The sequence below is a fragment of the Gracilinanus agilis genome, chromosome 1, assembly GCF_016433145.1.
Source record: "Gracilinanus agilis isolate LMUSP501 chromosome 1, AgileGrace, whole genome shotgun sequence".
Lineage (NCBI taxonomy): Eukaryota > Metazoa > Chordata > Mammalia > Didelphimorphia > Didelphidae > Gracilinanus > Gracilinanus agilis.
This window is the reverse complement of record NC_058130.1, coordinates 11,323,614-11,337,334: the sequence shown is the minus strand read 5'-3', so window position 1 is coordinate 11,337,334 and position 13,721 is coordinate 11,323,614. Positions and strand designations below refer to the sequence as shown.

Sequence of the window (13,721 nt, the reverse complement as noted above, 5' to 3'; positions counted from 1 at the left end):
AAGGAAGGAAGAAAGGAAAGAAGGAAGGAAGAAAGGAAGGAAGGAAGGAAGGAAGGAAGGAAGGAAGGAAGGAAGGAAGGAGATGGAGGGAGGGATGGAGAGAAGGAAGAAAAGAAGGAACTTAGGAAAGAAGGAATAAAAAGAATGAAGGAAGAAAGAAAACAAGGGGGAGAGGAATGGAAAAAAGAAAAACGTTCTTAAGTACTTGTAATGTTCTAACCATATATTAAAAGGTAATGTGGTAAAATTCTGCGAAAGGGATGTGTTATATCTGGGTGAGGAAATTCAGTATGTTTTAACCAACATTTATCATGTATCCACCATGTGTGAAGCACTATACTATGCAATGGAAGGAGGAGGAAAAAAAATAAAAAGAAATGGACCTTAACCTTAAGGAATTCACTGTCTTCGTGGTACACAAGTAAACAATCAAGTATATAAAAATAATTTTGAGACACAGAACAACAATTCAAGGAATTCCAAATCACTTCCTATGGTAGAGTCACTGAAGCTAAGCTCAGAAGGAAGCTCAGGGTTCTAGGAGGTGGAAGTCTTGAAGAGAGATCCCATTCTGGACATGACAGATGCATTTTCCCAGGGAACTGTAATTAAATCAATATCATCATTGCTTTAGCAAAGGGAGTGCCATTCAAGTGCTCTGAAATTCCACTCCCCATTCCTATGACTTCCAAGATGAAAGCCATTAGGGAGGCTGTCCCCCCCTTTCATATTTCCTTCCCTCCCCTTTTAGAATGTAAATTGCTAGAATGTGTGCCAGTGTTGCTATTCCTTTTGTATCCTCAATACTTAACCTAATGTTAAGTCCATAGTGCATGCTTGTTAGATGTTTTCATTCATATCCATAGTCACTGCTACTTGTAAAAAAAGATGGGGAAAGAGTTAGAATGTCCTATTTAGTCCATCACTACCAATTGAATATTACCAAGTTGGAAAATGGATGAAGAGTATTCTGAAATTACTGAAAAGGGAGAAGAAAGTTGAAGAGCATGCTGCATTTGAGATATCTGAGAAGAGAAATGACAGAGTCAGATTTGTGATTTGGGAATATCAGTTTGGCTACTTAGTGGGCAATGGATTTGGAAAGGGAAGAGACATAAAACAGGGAGGGTCGGTGAGGATGTGCTGACACAGTTTTCCCCTCTCTGAAAGAAGTTCCTTTGAATATTTAGGCTTTTGATGATATAAGCCCTGAATGATGATTCATAATGAGGTTTTTTGTTTCCCTCTTTCACTGTACTAGACACCACATTATTGACTTCATAGCCCAAGTCAAGTGGGAAGTACAATGATGTCAGCAGTCACCTGGTTGATGCACTGTTCTCTGGTAAGGAATCAGATGATAGAAGAGTAAATCTGAAGTAACGAAGCCTAAAATATAGTCACTGAACCTTCTGACTCCTGATCAGGAATCTCTGAAACACATCCTAGCAAGTGAGTTATAAGCAATCCAGATGAAGCCTTCATCAGTCTGATTGTCTAATCTGAATACATTAAGAATATTGTGTTCATTTTGGTTTGTGTATTTTAGAATGACACTGTCCAACTGGACGGCACCCTAAAACAAACAAGATGAGGAGAGGACTAGTGTCCCTTCTGAAGTTCCTTCCAACAATGAGAATCTAGACATCTGTAGCATATCTGTGATCTCCTGTGGTTAGGGCTGATCAAGCCAGTCATTATGAGCAAATAGACTTCATTTCCCATGATTCATTTTTCCATTATCAAATGGGGTTCACTAAGGAAATGATGCTGTATGGACAGACATTATCATAGGCAGCCTCTCAGATCCTAAGAGATCTCTGCTTCCTCTGTCAGAGGCAGGTAGATGATTCATTGAATAGACCACTGGAAATGGAGTTGGCAAGATGAGTTCAAAACTGACCTCGTATACTTACTAATTGTTTAACAATGTCACTTGACTTCTGTCTGCTTCAATTTCCTCTTCTATAAAATGAGAAGAATAATGACACCCATCTCCCATGAGGTTCAAATGAGATAATACCAAATGCTTAGTATAATGCCTGGCATATAGTAGGCAGTATATATATATATATATACACATATATATTTATACAATTTAATTTACTATATTCTACAAACTTTTAAAGTATATTTTGATAGCAGGGAGTTGAAAGTGACCCAATAGATGCCTCGATCAGAATTCATGCTTTTCCTAGTACTCCCTGCGGGAGCTTCTTGTTGGCCTTTGGACAATATGAATTATTAGGAAGTTCGTGTTTGAGCCAAAAATCTGCCTCCTTATAAATTCCACCCATTGATCCCTGTTTTACCCTCTGGGGCCAAGCAGAAGAAGTCTAATCCCTTCTCCACATGAGTTAGTCATTCCATTTGTAGTTAGTCATTGAGGTTAACCCCCCAATTATATACTTAATCTATTATCTTGCATTGTTTTTTAATTGTTTCACATGCCTGTCCAATTCTACTGAGCATTTCTGGAGGGCAGACACCATGTCTTATCCTGTATGCCCCTTGCAGCTTAAGCCCAGTAGCCATTCAATGAATTCCTGCCTACTGATAGATATGATGTCTGAGATCTGCCCATCCCATAGAAGAGCAGCGTGTTCTGGGCACCCACACAAAGCATCTAGAGATTTTATGGATCATTCCTGAGTGCCCCCAAAGCCCATCAGAGGCCCTCTTTTGGAGAAGATGAGGAAGTGTCTTAAAAAAACCCAAGACATGGGAAATAGAAAGTCACCATTCAGGATCACTGAACTCTACCAAGCCCTTGTTGCAATGACTATCATGTCTACACACACACTTATTTAATTCATGTTAAGTTAAAAAAACTAGAAATAAACAGTGGTATTTTTGGTTTGAAGAACTGCTTAATGTTAATGGACTTGACTCAAGAGAACTGATTGTTAGGAACAGCCACAGAAGGTTTTATATTTACAATTTCTTTAATCCTTGTCTCCATTGGACAACAATAACACTGTGGCTTTATTTGAAAGCAACATAAATAGCATTTGACACCCCTTTTCAGAAGTGCTAAACAAAAAAAGTCCTCTGTAGCATATAAAAGACAATGGAGGACCTGGGTTGGGGGTGGTGGTGATTATGGAGGACAGGAAGAAAGAAGTGACTTAAATAGGGAAGGAAGAAGGATCCAGGAAGAAAGAGGTTAGAAAAAGAGAGGAAAAGGTGGGGGAAAGTCAGAGAAAGTGAACTTAGAGGGCTGGGAGATGGAATGAAGTAGAAGATCTAGGGAAGGGAGTATAAAAGATTAGGGAAGGTAGAAGGGGATATAGGGATGGGGAATTCGGAAGAAGCCAGTTATTTTGGCAAAAACAAACGAAGAACCCCGAGTCTGGAATTAGAGGATCTGAATCCTAATCTAGAGTTTTCTGCTTTCTGGTTATGAACTATTGGACTGATCTCATTCCTTCTCTGGGGCTAAAGTTTTAGTCATAAACCTGGAGTGAACAAATAAGATGCTTGCTTTCTCCTTTCCTGCTCAAAATGCTATGATCTTATGCAAAAGCTTTCCTATACCCAATATATGCAGCATTGCCTTGGGTACTTCCATGAGTCTAGAAAATTCTCTTATTTACATTGGTATAGTGCTAAAACATGGCAGCTAGATGCTGTAGCAGATAGAATGCTGGTCCTGGAGTCAGGAAAACTCATCTTCCTGAGCTTAAATCTGGTCTCAGATACTTATTAGCTATGTGACTGGAGACAAGTTGTTTCACCCTGTTTGCCTCAATTCCATCATCTGTAAAATGAGCTGGAGAAGGAAATGGCAAACGCCTCCAGTATCTTTGCCAAGAAAGCCCCAAAGGGGTCATGAAGAGTTGGATGTGACTGGAAAATGACTAAACACCAATGGGATCTAGAACAGGATATTTTGAAGATTCATCCATAGTTAGTTATTCACATAGATATATTGAGCCAGAGACTTCATAACTTTGGTTGGGCTGGGGGGGGGGGGCGGAGGGGGAATAGAATTGACCCTTGATTGGACCAACTCCATGTAGTAGGACCACTGGGCCTATGTATGCAAATAAAATATATTGTCGTCCTCTACCTGTAAGAGAAATAGCTAACTATTTATGAAAATATTTTAATAAATTTGGGTTTAAGGCTGTCTGCTTTACTTAAGTGGAGGTCTACCTGAAACCTGTAAAAGCCTTCCGTACCAGAGGACCCGGCCTGGGGAAAACACTTGTCCAAATCAATCTGCCTTCTCATTCCCCTCAGCATTATTCTTCAACAATGTGTATTTCTAGGGAAATGATCAGGCCAATAGGAAGCCAAGAAGGCCATTACAATCAGTAAATGAGTGGCTGAGTATTAAAAATTGGTGGAGAGTTCAGCATTAAAGGAGAAAAGCTGTCCAAACAAAACAGACTTTTCCGTTAACACCCTCTCGACACTGTTTCCAGAGCATTTCTCTAAAATATAATATAATCGGGGGAGACTGGAAAGGCAAGTCTCCTGACATAAAAACAGGCGTGTTTTTTCCTCTGGGGGAGGTCAGAGGAAGATAATAGTGGGAGGGAGGTTCTGATCCTTAACTGCGTTGAGAGTTTATATTTTCAAAAAGGTTCTGTCTGAAAGGGACAACTTTTCAAAACCCGACAAGATTCGCTGAGGGGTGGGAAGAGGAGGGGAATTCCACTAAGGCAAAACAGGTTTCTAAGTGAATGCCCAGGTAGGTTGCCCAGCTTTGTGGGCACCTGGGGAGGAAGAAGAGGCTTGACTCAGTGAAAGTCCCAATTGCCAGCCTGATGCCATCGCTGATGCTTAGAACCTTTTGGTGAGTCCCTTGGCATTGCTCTGGGCATATGGAGCCAGTCTTGATATTCTGAGGAGTCATCCCAGCATCCCGCCAACTGCACATAGCCCTCCAGCTCTTGCTCCACTCGCTAGCCCCTAGTAAAGGGACAGTGTTGAGTGGATGGCCTCCGAGGTTCCATTCAGCTCTAAGACTTTGATCCCACAAGGAGGAATAGAAGCCACTAGAGGAAAGGGAGCTCAGAACTAATTCAAATCAAGGGTGAGGCAGACAGTTTCTCACCAAGCTAGTGACCAGTTTGCTATCACGTTAAGTGGTTTCTATGAGAAAATTACCAAAACAGTAACAGTAATAAAAAATAGCATCACCACCAGTAGCAGCCATTCACAACCAGGTAATGGTTTACGCTTAAAAAAGCACTTTCCTCCCAGAAATTCTGAGGAATGATATGTTCCTCTGTGAGTAGCCTTGGGAACACCCAATGACCCTCTAATTCCTCCAGGACCAGATGTACAAGTCCATGTATGACTTGTAAAACCAATCATAATCTGTTCTCCTACGTTTCTCGGTTTCTTAAACCCGACTCCCCACCGTTTACTCTTTGTTCCGGTGACACCAGCCTCCTTGCAGTTTCTTGAACTTCAATTCTATCTCCAAACTCGAGACATTTTGTCCCCCTTCTCTGGCTCTTCTCTCTACCTGTTTATTTCTGCCTCCTGAGTTTTGTGGATTTCCTAAAGTCACAATTGAGTTCCTACTTTCTTTCCTGGACCTTCTTACCCCTAATGCCTTCCTTTGGAGGTTATCTTCCATTCATCCTGCTTGATAACATGCTTGGACGTAGTTATCTGTATGTTGGCCCCCATATTAGATTGTGAGCTCCTTGAGGTCAAGGAATGGTTTTGCCTCTCTTTTTACTCTCCATGCCTAGCAAATAGTAAACTTTTTTTCCCCCCTAAATCTTCCATCTTAGAATCAATACTGTGTATAGGTTCCAAGGCAGAAGATCGGTAAGGGTTAGACCAGTGATGGCAAATCTATGGCACATGTGTCAGCACTGACACGTGTAGTCATTTTCAATGATACATGGCTGCATACAGAGAAGGACAGGGCCACATGCCTAGGATGAAACATTTGCTGTAGTGTAGTGTAGACGCTCTGTGCACTATAGATGACAATTCGACCTATATTCATTTACCTATTTGGGTTTATTATTTAATATATAACTGTATTTACAGTTATATATTACAATTTTACATTTTTGTTATTTAAACTATAAATATCGTGAAATTATGTTTTTTTTCTTGAAGTGACACACCACCCGAGTGATGCTCAGTTTTTTGGCGAATTTTGACACACCAAGCTCAAAAGGTTGCCCATCACTGCCCACTAGGCAATGGGGGTTAAGTGACTTGCCCAGGGTCACACAGCTAGGAAATTTCTGAGGGTCAGATTTGAACCTAGGACCTCCCATCTCTAGGCCTAGCTCTCAATCCACTGAGCTACCCAGCTACACCCACAAATAGTAAATTTTCAAGAAATGTTTGTTCACTTGACTAAACTTGGTTGTGAAAAAGTGTGCTCAGATCAGCGGAGATTTGGAAAACTGATTAACTGAAAGAGATTTGTTTTATTTTCACTTTTCCATGGGACATTTTAGCATCAGGATGCTATTATCCTATCACAATGTGGGCTTATTATCTAGGTTTGCATTTATCTTAAATGCAAATTTAATTATAATATTAATTTGCATTTATCTTAGATGCAGTTCCAGGAAGCCTATCCCACTTCCAGATTTCTGAGAGCCTGGAAAAAAAATGGATGTATTTATGTGGATGAATGGATATCTTTTCAAAGCCCAATTCACAGCTCCCCAGTAGACTAGGGAAGACAGAAGAGGAGGGGAAATATTGAGGAATACTGTGTTAAAGTGCAGGCTTCCATTTGAGTCTATTCTCTCAGGTTAGATACAAGTAAATTAATGAAATCTACTCTGTGCTTTTGTTTTTTCCTGGACCCAGACTTTCTACCAATAAAAACTGTAAAATGGGTTTAACAACATGGATGGAGGCAGTGTGACTTCAGGAATAAAAGACACTTAGAGTAAAGACCAGATTCAAATTCTACCTCAAATATTTCTTAGCCTTATGACTCTAGGTCTTAGCCTCCCTGGACCTCAGTTTCCTCATGTGTAAAATGGGTCTAATTATAACTAAGGTAATCCCCACACACAGTTTCATATGTGATAATATAGTAAAAGTTCTTTGATATCTTGAAATTGCTATTTAAATCCCTATTTTTATATTATTGTTATTGCTATTATTGTTGTTATTATCATTATTGTTATTATTATTATTATTATTACTGCTGCTGTTCAATGGAGAAACTACCTGGTCTGAGATCCTGGAAGACCTAAATTGGGCAGATAGTGGTTGTGTGAATTAGAACAATTTATTGAACTTCTCTGTATTCTAGAAAACTCATACTGTGAGTTGCAAAGAAGCTGCTAACCTCCACTGAGAGAGCAATGTTGCTCACAAGAGAATTCCCTTCACCAATAAAATCATAGACTCCATTCATATTCCATACTAGCCTTTCAGTGCCTCAAGAACATAGGAGTGATCTGAATAAAATGATTCTCCTTCTCAATATCCAAGTAGAACGTGGGATCCTTGAAAAGCAAAAGGATGACAGTTTAGTCTAATGTAAAACATAACTGAAGAATCTATCAAGTCCTCAGCTTGAGGATGTCATCTTACATCATGAGAGTCTAAAAGTTAGGAACAGAATTTATGGCATGTTTGCCCGAGCCCCAGAAATAGGAAATGACTTTCCTACAATTATACATCTCAAAAGTGTCTGAGACAGACTTTGTGCCTCTATAATGCTACCTTTCAGTTTCAAGGTAGATTAAATTGGCCCATGCCCTAGATGCAAAGGCAGAGTTTTCTTCAGGCATCTGGACCACCTTCCAATATGAAGAAAACAAAGAAAAAAAAAAAAAAAAGAAAAGAAAACACAGACCCCTGGGAACCTGACAGAAAAGAATCACATAGTTTGAAAGTTGGAAGGGGACTCAGAAGCCATCATCTATCACAACAGATACTCCAAAGGAAATCCCACTTTCCCATATTTGACAAGGGGTCTACTATTCTCTGTTTGAAGACCTCCAAAGGAGGTAGAACCCAACACCTCCTGAGGCATCCTCATTCTACTCAGGTGGCATGGTGGTTGGAAGGCTGTGTCTAGAGTTAGGAAAACCTGAGTTCAAATCCATATTCAGACAATTACTATCTGTACAACCCAGAGTAACTCACTTGACCAATTTGCCTCAGTTTTATCATCCGTAAAATGGGAATAATAGCATCTATCTGCCAACATTGTGAGGATTCAATGAGATTATATTTGTAGAGCATTTAACATAGTTACATAATAGTCACTACTGAAACATTAGTTATCACCGTCATCAGTCGTAACCATCATCATTCCACTTTGGGATGCTCCTGTTCGTTAGAGAGTCTTCTGCCCGTTTGTTAACTTTCTCTCATTGCTCTCACCATTAGTACCAAAGAGAACAAATCTCATTGCAATTCTCTAAGCCAGTTTTACACTTGGCGTCTGTGTCCTGAGCCTACCAAGGACATGGTTGCTTTGTTATCTAAGGCAGGTTTCTCTCTCTTCTGGTCTTCTTTTTTGGTTCATTGCTCCACTTGGTCAAAAAATCCTTAGGGAATAGTCAGTCTGTGGTGATATCTGCTCTTTTATCTATTTTCAATTATTTAACAGATTTATAGAATTTCAGAATTTAGAAGAGATCATGTAACCCAGTCTATATCAAAAAAGACTCCCCACAGTGTCCTATAGTGGTAAGTTACTTAGTATTTAAAATTTAAAAAAAATCAAAATCATAGTCCATTTTAATGTGATCCTCTCTTTCATTTTACAAAACAGAACACTTAGAAACAGATTTATTTTAAAAATAGGATTGGAGAATGAACTGGAAGGCATTTAGAGGATCATTTACCAAAGAGTTGCATTCAGAAGCCCCAGAAGCTTATTATTATGAAATCATCAATGTAGAACCAAAAAAGACCTTGGAGACCTTTTATAGATGGGGAAATCGAGACACAGAGAGGGGAAGGGATTTCTTCAAAGTCCCACATAGGCAGCAGGTAACATCAGCTCTGGAGCCAGGTTTCAAACACAAATCCCTTAACTACAAATCTAATCTTCTTTCCCTGGCGCTCTATTTTTTTTAAAAAAACAACAAAACTGGGTCATTCTATTTACATTTTGACTCTTTATGCACGGCTCAGCTGATTTGGGCGATTGGCTTAAAAGGTTTCATGGCAGTAGGGATAGCTCATCGCACAAGCCATCCACTAATGACTCTGCCGCTTGACTCGAGGGGAGTAATAAGATGGAAAACCACTGTTTGTTGGCAACCAGCAGGCTCTGAGTCTCCCATTTGAGCTTGAGGTCTATCATTATATTTCCTCCTATTATATATTTAACTACATCAGATATTCCTATTAAAACACCATTTCAAAGGTTGCTGTTCTTCTTGGGAGGTAGACTGGAGGGAGGCGGAGGAGATGGAAGTGAGATGTTACAAAGCAATGGTTTATTTGGGGGTTCGGTTTTCCCATGACCTTTGGAGTTAATGAGAGTCCTGCCTAGCTGCTGATGGGATGGAGGGGAAGTGACACACTAGGGGGAAAAAGCCAATGCGTAATTAACTGGCGGTCAATGCCGGCAGTTATTTCGTCCTCCATCGCTACAATTAGAGATAGGTAGACATCATTTTGCCTAGAGTTCCCCTTCGCATCAGGTAAAATATTTGTGGAGATGACCAGCTGAGTGACAAAAGGAGAGTCGACTGATTTAAGAAAAACTGTTATTTCTTTTGCTCCCTCCCCCCCCCCCATCCCATCCCCTTGAGTTTGGTCATTTGGACTCTTTCTTTTTTCCTTTATTTTTTTTCCCCCAAATGTCATCTTGGGGGGGGAGGGGAAATCTCTTCCTTTCTCCCAGTGAAAACGTTTCCTGGTTCTCTCCAGTGACTTGCTTCAAATTGATGTAATGGGCATCACCTTGCAGACCCTGACTTCAATATCAGCCTCCAATAAACTGCTCGGCTAACAGGAAGCTCATTGTGGGCTGAGGTTCCAAGACTCCCTGCACTCAGGCAAGAGGCATCGGGTTACATCAAGGCCCTCTGGATGGAATATGCACACCAGGGGAAGCCAGCCAAAGGGTCAGGCCTGGGCTTGTTTTATGTGACCTCAGTTGGTTTTATTTTATTTAGGCAAACTTTTTTTTTTTCGGGGGGCACAGGGCCCATAAAACCCTTACCTCTTAAAGGAGCCCATTGTTAGCAATTTGTTCATCACAGCTCCCTCGACCTCACCAAAAAAGTTTCCAGTCTGCAAGAGAGAAGACACGAGGAAAAGCACAGATAACTGCCTTAGCAACAGACACGGCCTCTCGCAAGGTACGACAAATTAACGACGAGTCACAAAACGAGAGCTTTTGAGGGCTACCATAACGTTCAAAAAAGGCCAAACCATTTCCCCAGTCGTGATAAGTTAGGAGAACACAAAATACAGCCACGAGCAAATGGGACAGCTTGCCCGATAGGTGGGGAAGGGCTGGTTTGGAGAGGACCGAAGTTGGAAATTTTCAACTGGCGGCCCCCACCTTCCAGAGGAGCCCCCGTATGCGTTAAGGAAGGCATTCTCCCTCGCGATTAACATAGCACTCTATAAAGGTAAAAATACATTATGGAACGGGCTTCCTCTACATAATAAAATGAATTGTTTATAATTCCTGGATGACCTGTAACCATCCACATCATCAGCCCCATGAATTTCCTCACTTTTGATTAGAAGGGGCTCTTTCTCCGAGGCCCTTTCGGGTGAATATTCTCCTCTGTGTTTCCACGGTCCAGGTGTAGAAAAAGAAGGTTAGACCTTTCTAGCGGAAGGAATGGCCGTGGTAGCCATCGTCCCATCGGATAGCCCTAACACCCCGATAACACAAGGCTCAGCATTTACTTCCCACCATGGAGACAACATGTTTGTAGGTCGGAGTTTTAGCCCAGGTGGGGATTTGGCAAATTCAGAAACATGTGCAGGAGAACTTTTTCTTTTTCTTTTCTTTTTTTTTTTTTTTTTTTAAACTGGGCTTTCCAGTCAAAATGGAGAACTGTAATTCAGAACTCTTTCCACCGGGAAGGGGAGGACTCAAAAGATAGTGCCTAGGTGTGAGGCAGGCAACTTCTTGCCTGCCTTCTGCAAGACGGGTCCCTCCTGCCATCTCATTGGCACTAATGGAGATCATGTCTGCGAAGGACAAAAGAAGATGACGAAGAAATCGAAAAATTCTCAGGATTTATGGGGGCAAGATGCATTAAACTCCTAAATTACATAAATTCCGTGGGTTTTTGTATTAACTAAACCCCAATTCCATTACAAGTAACTGAGTTGACCTCAACTATGCACCTGGGAGTTTTCAGGCAGAAATGCTTACAGACCTCGCCAAAAAAATGAACGAAAAAAAAAAAAAACCTTTAAAAAAAAGCATTCCTCTGTCTGAATAGTGAGTATTGCCTTTTTCACTTGAGGGAAACTTGGGAGCTTTTCCAAAATATGTGGGTGTGTGTAGCCTGGGAGAAGCCAGGAGGACATTGGTATTTCATGTGTATAAGTACACCAATTTCAATGGAACTAGTTGTTAAATGAAGAAGAATTATCCTAATTGGGGCACAGGAAGTCAGACAGCCTCAAACAAGTCCAGGCTCAAAAGACAGGCAGAGCTATCAAGTTGTGTTTCAATCCTTTTCAAGGATGAGATCAAGCCAGTGAACTGAGCACTGAAGGCTTGGGTGAATGTGTGGTGTATGTGCGTGTACCTTGGGGCAGGGAGGGGTGCGTGTGTGTGTGTGTGTGTGCGTGTGTGCGTGTGTGTACAGAGCTTCCACAACTTGGGCATTATTAATTTTAGCACCAGCCATTGGGTTATTTCTTTGGTGTTGTTTCATGTTTTCTATGTATGACAAAAATTGAGTGTCGCCTCTTGTTGCTCCCTTCCAAGTACCTCAAGGCCAGTTCTCTTCTCAGCTGGGAAATTGATAGAGACTGAGGTGCAAAAACAACTTCTCTCTAGACTCAGGATCTTCTGAATGTCTTAGCACGTCATTTCCCCCTCTAATTATGGCCATTGAGATTCATCCAGAGCAGTGATTCCCAAAGTGGGCGCCACCGCCCCCTGGTGGATGCTGCAGCGATCCAGGGAGGCGGTGATGGCCACAGGTGCATTGATCTTTCCTATGAATTGCTATTAAAATTTAAAAAAAAATTTAACTTCCAGGGGGCTAAGTCATATTTTTTCTAGAAAGGGGGCAGTAGGCCAAAAATGTTTGGGAACCCCTGATCTAGAGTGTCTGACTTTCTAAAAGATCCAGAAGAAGGGATGGAGACAAAGAGTCGCCTTTGGACTTCCCTACATTCTGGGAAACTCAGGTGTGCGGCATGAATTAAATACTGGAGCCAAGACCATCATCTAGGTAGATGGAAAACCATCAAAAAGAAGCAGATTACAGGCCCAGAGACAGAAAGTCCTGGATTCAAATCTGCTAACTGTGTTAAAAGTCACTTAATCCTCATTGCCTAGCCTTTACTGCTCTTCTGCTTTAGAACCAATATATGCTATTGAATCTAAGATGGAAGGGAAAGGTTTAAAGAAGCAGCAGATCTTTAGATTAGGCTTGCAGTAACATTTCTTTTAATAGCCTAATTATTTATTTGTTTGATTTCTTTGGGGAGAGGTTTAACACATCAAGAAAGCACCAAAAAAGAATATGATGGCTTTGGGGAAACCAAGAATAAATGGCATCCAGTTCAACAGAAATGATTCTGCTAGGGTGACAGGAGTTCTGAAGCTAGCAGGAAAACAAAAAAATAAAAACAAAAAAAAGTGCTTCAAGATGGCTCCAGTCCCCTAAATTTTCGTAGATGTTGCTAGGAGAAGAACGCTGCTAAATATGAAAGGAGAAAGAAAAATATGTGAGCATTTGTCCCCATTTACTCAGGATGACAAAATTAAATGATAGAATTACAGAACCTCAAACCTGGCTTTGAATCTTACATATGACATTAACGTGATGACTATTATTTTATTTCTCCAGCAAACATTTATTTCATTTCTCCAAACTTTTTATAATATAGCTTTTATAATGTTTTATATAAAAATATAAAATATGTTTATAAATATAATAGTATTTATACATAATTTGTTTATAATATAGAGATTATACAAGCTGCAGAACCCACTTTATTCTGTATTGTTTGCAGGTTCAAATGACATCAGAGATGTAAAGCAGTTGGGGAGCCTCAAAATATAATAGAAACAGGCCAGATAGGCAGCTTAGTGGATAGGATGCCAGGCCTGGAGTGTCAGAGACACTTCCTAGATGTGTCATCCTGGGCATGTCACTTAACCTCAGCTGCCCAGGCCTTGCCTCTCCTCTGCTTTGGAACCAATGCTTCTATTGATTTTAAGACAGGGTAAGGGTTTAGAAAAAAAAATATAATAGAAACCTTTTTGTTGATTTGACTATTATATTATTATATTATTTATTATATATAACAATATACATAATTACATATAGTTATATATATCTTGATTTGACTATTATATTATTTATTATATATAACTACATATTTAATTACATATAGTTATATATGCTGATTTGACTATTATATTATTATTATATTATTTATTATATATAACTATGTACACAATACATAGAGTTATATATGTTGATTTGACTATTATATTATTATTATATTATTTATTATATATAACTATATACACAATTACATAGAGTTATATATATGTTGATTTGACTATTATATTATTTATTATATATAACTAT

The 13,721-nt window shown here is 39.9% G+C and overlaps 1 protein-coding gene across 1 annotated transcript in view; it reads right to left on the bottom strand.

Moving 5' to 3' along the window:
• The window catches only part of CACNA2D3 (calcium voltage-gated channel auxiliary subunit alpha2delta 3), an 858,102-nt gene that overhangs the window by 57,436 nt on the left and 786,945 nt on the right, over positions 1–13,721 (bottom strand). Inside the window, exon 33 of the mRNA XM_044675448.1 lies at positions 10,139–10,267. Coding sequence (XP_044531383.1) covers positions 10,139–10,267 — 129 coding nt within the window. The remainder of the gene's footprint in view (positions 1–10,138; positions 10,268–13,721) is intronic.